Source organism: Etheostoma spectabile, chromosome 15 (assembly GCF_008692095.1).
Source record: "Etheostoma spectabile isolate EspeVRDwgs_2016 chromosome 15, UIUC_Espe_1.0, whole genome shotgun sequence".
NCBI lineage: Eukaryota > Metazoa > Chordata > Actinopteri > Perciformes > Percidae > Etheostoma > Etheostoma spectabile.
Genome location: NC_045747.1, coordinates 29,904,125 through 29,910,641, shown reverse-complemented (window position 1 = coordinate 29,910,641; position 6,517 = coordinate 29,904,125). Strand labels below are relative to the sequence as shown.

Genomic DNA, 6,517 nt, shown 5'->3' with positions numbered 1-6,517 from the left:
AATCTCACTGCACACAATTGGATAACACTACAACCAATCACAGCAACACAAGGGGTGACGTATCCAGAGCCCCATACGCTTAGCTACCAGCGGCGCTAACTGGTAAATTAAACTGTCATCTGTTCAGCTCATCTCTGGCCCCGCCTATATCAGATACACCAATGTGATTGGTACAGCTCGGCTACAAGGGTATAGTTAATGAGCAGCATTACTTGATGCCAGAGTAACTCACTGAGCAAATTCAAATTGTGCTCTCGCAAGAATTTCCAGGGTATCAAACTGCTTCTTCTGGCCTGAAAACATTCCCATCGCTAAAACAGCTTTGCAGTCATTTCTTACCAGAATCTCTCATAAAGATGTTTCCATGTCAGAATCATGTGAATTGAGCTCCAAACTGCTTCTTCTGGCCTGAAAACGTTGTTCTCTTCACTTAAAAAGCGTTGCAGTTTTTGTATAGGTGCTGCCTTAGCAATCACAGCCTGCTGAGTGGCTTGTTCGAATTAGGTCAAAAAAAATAAAAAGGGTCCGTGCGACAAGTGTCTTCATTAATTTATAGATGTGTTTTGGGCAAAACATGCAATAAACAATCAGTGTCCTCTCCCATTCCCTTTAAAAGCCAGGCACGTATGTATCTTTGCACATTCCTATTATGATGGTGGATTTGCTAACCAGAAAGGAGAGGTTTTCAGGAGAAGAAACTGATCTGCTTGTGTCTGAAGTGAAAGCGTGCGAGCAGATCATATATGGTACGAGCCCTGTACCCCCAAAACTCCACTTGGTGAAGCAGGCGTTAAAATAACAATGAAATGCTGCGTTGTTGACTTTAGATCAGGTTTTTGTTGGTGAATGGCGCGATCACTTTCCGCTGCAATGCGCCAAGAATGCACGTCCCTGTAAGACCAGCACGCCCATGGGTGCAAAGATGGGTGCAGGTGCATTTGCTATTTAAACAACGGGGACGCTGGACAGGAATTTGAAAACGGCGTTGGTCTTAAACTAGCAAAGATACTTGCGTTGGGCTTTGTGCTGTTCCAGGTGCTAGATAGAGCCCAGAGTGTTTCAGGCAGAGGCGCCGCAGCAATAGGCAGAATGAGATTATTATTTTTGGACATCATAGAATGTAAACATACAATGGCTAGAATACGTTTACACACCCATGCTAAAGTTGATTTAAAAAGAGGAATGAAAAACATCTTTTGGAAATTGATCTTATTCCCTTTAATAAAAAAAAAAAGGGAAAATCCAACCTTCTAAGGTCACCAATTTTCTTTGTGAATGAATATTGTATTGTAAATAAATAAATGTTCTTCCTTAAAATACAGGGGGCATAAGGATACACACCCCTATGTTAAATTCCCATAGAGGCAGGCACATTTGTTTTTTTTTAAAGGCCAGTTATTTCATGGATCCAGGAGCCTACGCATCCTGATATAGTTTCCTTGGCCTTTGGAATTAAAATACCCCCCCCCCCCCCCCACATAATCACGTACCCTTCACCATACATAGATATTGGCATGGTGTCATTTCAGTTCGCTTAATAGCTGGTTTGATTTGCATTAAGAGGGGATCTTATGGAAAGTTCCTCATGCCTATCCTAAATTTTTTTTTAAGGCATTAAGACCAATTTCAAAAATATGTTTTTTTTATTCCTCTTTTTAATCAACTTTAGCATGGGTGTGTAAACTCATTCAAGCCACTGTATTCTAGTAGACTCCAAGACTAAAAATAAGACACTGAAAAGGAGTATAGTAGGGATTCTTTACTGGGTGTTTTGCTGTCACTAGAGTGTGTTGACCTTCTGTCTGTCCCAGCAGGGCCGTCCCAGCTCGGTGTCCTCCCAGAGCAGCCAGCAGAGCATGAGGAGCACGTCCTCCAACAAACACATCTCCTCCTCCAGTGCCACCCCGTCCTCCTCCTACTCCCTGCTCCAGCCCCTGGTACCTGAGGTAAAGGAGCTGAGCTCGGGATACACTAGGCTGAGCGCCAACCCCATGGTAGGAGAGAAACCGCCACACACCCGCCGCCCGCTGCCTTTCTCCCTGTCTGGCTACTAACATCAAGAGGGACTAATATTTGAATGTGTCCACCAGGAGCCTCGGCTCAAAGCTAATGTCTGTCCTCCTGACAGTGGAGAGGACGGGCAGGAGTGAGTTAAGATGGAGATTGGTGCCCTTTGTCTGAGTGCTGCCATCTGTAGAGACGCCTGGTGGTCACAGTCTGAGTTGTCTTCTTAACGTTGGCTTTTAGTCTGCTGGTTTTATTCCAAATATCTTTTGGGCCATATTCTACAATGTCATTGGGGGGGGGAATATAGTGACAGAACAATTAACATGTCCAAGTGCACGATCACTTTTAGATGTGAGCAGCTGTAGCCTGATCATGTTAATTTTGTGGCTATTACGATAAAGATAACAAGTAGATAGTGTCTTTTAAAAAAGGTAATGAGTCCTTTAGTGTTGGCTGGTTGTCAACTTGCTACATACGAGGCTGGAAAATAACATATACAAGCAGTCATATACTACTGTCTAACTACCAATACAAGTGTATATAGGAGACAGTATTTGGATTTATTAGACCTTTTAAGTATATCACATTGACATTTTAACATTGATATTTGATTTAAATCATTTTAAATTGATGACCTTGTCTGTCTGTGAAGCTATAAAGGTAGAAGGCCATCACACTCACCTATGGTCTGATAGATTTGGTTGTGTGACCCTTTTTTTGTGTTTCTTGAGTCTGTAAACTAAAACTACGGCTAGCTTCAGCACAGCAGCTAAAATATGTATTAGCCGACATCTGGGTCTTGTTTCACCAAGATACTTCAGCCTGGTCTGCAGTGTTAGGCCGGTCTTTTTGGATTAGTCTGATGACAGTTCGCAAAAATAAAGACAGACTTTTCTTAGCTCTAAAAAGTCCTAATTTACCCAGAATTCATGGCAAATGAGTCGTACTTGACATAGAGAGCTAGACAGCAACAGATGACTTTAGATGAAGTCCGACTATTGGGTAGATCTAAGCCTGAGTCAGTCTGTCAAACGCTCCCTTTTTAAAGCTGTAGTGTTATGTCAGTGCTTGTTTTAGCAGCTGATTGTCAAATAAAAATACCACTTTTACATTTTTAAGAGCAATAATGATGATGGTCTAGTAGTCCTGGGAAGTCATTTCCAGGTAAAATACAGATTAAATAAATAAGTCCATCCACATGTCATAGTATATTTATTGTTATTGAAAATAACATTAGTCTAACACATGTCTAATATTGATTGTCTCATCATTTTGATATTATTTTGGAGAACTGACCTGGTCCACACATGAGGGGCAAGAAAAGCATCTAGATGTGCACTAATGGGTCCATTTAACCCCCAGTCCCGGATCCGAGACAATGCTATTGGCCTCCTGATAGTGGCGCCCATTAGATTCAGTAGGAGGGACTAGTAGTTCTAATAACTAGCTTACTTTTAGCGTAGTTTGAGTTAACAGTTAAAGTGATGCTCACGGTGCCCAGGAAAGAAAAGCAACAGACCAAAAGCCAGTTTATGGGCTCCGAACTGGCGGAAGGACACTACTAACTTGGGGATGAGCTGCTAAGCTAGTCCTACCTTTCACCCTTTGACACTAATCATTCACTCACCTTGGTGTTTCACATGTTGATGTTGTAGTGAGGGGCTGCACACGAGTTACATTTTCTCACAAATTGGCAATACAGAAACTTATTTCTGATGCCTTCTTAAGGTTAAGCCGTCAAGAGGCATCAAGTTTGTAGAATCCAGTTGTTAAAATTGGATTCTACAAGTCTTCACATTGGAGTCTGCAGGTCCAAAAGACAAAAAAGCTGAGGTGATCTTCAGTAATCTCAAGGTTTTATGTGTCTGGGAATGGGAACAGTGCATCCAGATCTGTGTCATGTTCTAAATAAATTCCAATGTTTTTAATGTGGAACAAAACAAAATATCTTCTAGTTTAATGTTGACTTTCTCTTTAATAAGGAAACAGGTATGCATGAGGAAAAATCTTTTCTTTTCATGGCATATCTTTCTCTTTCTTTACAACATTTAATAACTGCAAATCTGGTAATATACTATACTACACCTAGTATTTCACTATACCTAGTATAGTACTATATCTAGTATTTCACTATACGTAGTATAATACTATATCTAGTATTTCAAAAGGACTGGCTACCACCACACCAAATCCCATTGTCAAATTTAACACTAAAGTTTCTTCAAAGCCACTCTTCACATCGGTATTAATTAGATCCACCGCACATTACTTAGTTGAAAAGAAAATGTCCCTTTTTAAAGCTAGTTTACCTGTTACTCCGTTATTTCCTTATTCCAAAACCGGTGAGCAAATATTAAGTTTAGTTCATTAAAACTAAATTAGGACTGGTGTGTTAACTGCATGCCAAATGGTCGCCTTAGTTACCTGACAAACGGTGTTGCCTTTAGAAGGCAAACCTGCAGACATGCAGTGAAGCCCTCAGAAGAAAGGTTTGAATCCTTTAAAGGGTTAGTTCAGGTCTTTTGAAGTGTGGTTGTATGAGGTTCTTCTCCATAGTCAGCGTATTACTAGTTTGGCATTCCCAGCCCCAACTCCGCTGCCCCGTGGAGTGAAGTCTGGCTACACCAGATTCTGGGAAAGAAGGGAATAAAAACCGCATTGGGTTGTTTGCATTTCTTAAACCAATCCCAATTGTCGTGGGCGACGCTGAGCTCCGGAGAAAAAGAAAATAAAATATAAGGTCACACAATACACTAACGTGAGCTATTTAATCCCACCAGTCGGTCTTAGAAGTTGGAGAAGTTGGATCCAAGTTGGAGAGTAAATGCCATGAAGCCACTCTTTGTAAATCCTTACAACCACGCAGGCCTGCTTGATTGCACAATCCAAATTGTCCTCAAAGATTGCCATTTTCATCTGCGTGTAGCTTGAAGTATCACTTTAAGTGTACGCTATACTAGAATATTTTTCCCGCCGACCGCCATCTTCTCATTAAACCACACCTCATAGGACCTGAACTATCCCTATTTAAAGCTGAGTTACTCAGACGTGTGCAGCTCCACTCTCCGTGTTCTCTGTCTTCAAACTCCACCTTCACTGTCCACTCTCCGGTTTTGTGTGTCCTGCTGCCTGCTGTGCTGCTCAGGCAGCAGTGTGGCTTTTTTCCCAGCATCCATCTGAACATCAAACAGTTATCAATCTGACAAGTCACTCTGCTGATGCTGATGTTATACTCTTCTGATCATTCTTTTTCCTCCACCCTTTCTATCCCTTCCCTGCCCTTGGCCCCCAACCCCCCCCCCCCTTCTCTCCCTCTACAGCCGAAGCACCAGGACACTTTCTCTCTGGCCCCCCAGCGTCCCCTCACCACCATCACCCCATCGGCCACTCCCATCCGAACGGAGCGTCCACGCTAAGCCTTCCCCGGTGCCACGCACCATCCAGGCCATGCCCTGGGAGCAGCGCTCCTCTACAATCAATGAGACCCTCTGGAACCAGCCGCCCTGACACCCCCCCCCCCCCCCCCCCCCTCTTCACGTCCACCATCACCCCCACACACACTCCTCATTCCTCCACCCCTTTCGGACCCAGCAAGGAGGGAGGACTTGGACGCCCCTCCACCGCCTCACCTTCCGTTAGAACGTTGTGTTTGGGATTGGAGAAGGGCCCATTGAGAACTAGTTGAGATTGATACTGAGTAGTTAGGTTTAAAAAAAAAAAAAAAGTATGAAAAAAATAAGTGTGTTGCCTGACCCTCTTGTATGATCTTGCCATGTACTGGATATAGTTAAAATGTCTGTCCCCTAATCTGTCCTCTCACTAAGAATTATCCCTCATCCTCCTCTCCCACTCTACTTATGAAATATTATCCTTCCCATTATGAATAGTGTCTCTTCCCTTCTTCTCCCCCCCCCCCCCCCCCCGTGTTCTCCATATGTTAAATGAAACAAAAGGCTATTTTTATCAAGTGTTACAAACCCTGAACGAGGGATTCCAAGGCGCCAAGTTGTCAAAAGTAAATGTGACAAAAATTCTCCCTTCAATCTGATATGTTTTTAAACATAAAACCCAACGTTTAAGTCAAATGAGGCTTCTAGAAGGAGAAGGGGAAACCTTTTATTTCTATGTACCCCTTTCAACATGCTCCAGAATGAAGATTGTGTATATTGTACGTTAGGAGGTGTCATGAGTATTCCCGAAAGCCATTCTTATTTTTTTATTTCATTTTTCCGTTCCTCCCTGACGTCCCCACACCTGTCATCTCCAAGCATCAACAGCAAGGACCACGACACAACGGCAGTGAACCCGGCCACCTGCCCTGCGGGACGCGCTGACACGCACACGCCAGTTTGCGTGTTGTTGTCGTCGAAAACGGACCTGGATGTTGACCAGCCGCAACCACCCTCAAGGACCATATGGCGTGGTTACCTTCTCTTAACACACAACTGAAAGCTCACCTTGTTTTCTTCTAAAGAACTTGCATCCGACCGGTGGCTTGTTGTTATTGTAG

At 43.1% G+C, this 6,517-nt stretch overlaps 1 protein-coding gene across 6 annotated transcripts in view; it reads left to right on the top strand.

The window, feature by feature from the left end:
• The window catches only part of LOC116703718 (zinc finger protein 646), a 17,287-nt gene extending 11,564 nt beyond the window's left edge, over positions 1-5,723 (top strand). For 2 of the 6 annotated variants that reach the window (XM_032538649.1, XM_032538645.1), the window contains 2 exons: positions 1,815-1,994; positions 5,328-5,723. In XM_032538649.1, the coding sequence (XP_032394540.1) occupies positions 1,815-1,994; positions 5,328-5,423 (276 nt within the window). In that variant the 3' untranslated portion in view covers positions 5,424-5,723. Of the gene's footprint in view, positions 1-1,811; positions 1,995-5,327 lie in introns of all 6 variants that reach the window. The other 4 variants (XM_032538648.1, XM_032538644.1, XM_032538647.1 and 1 more) reach the window with 3 other exon arrangements.
• Positions 5,724-6,517: the final 794 nt, after the last annotated feature.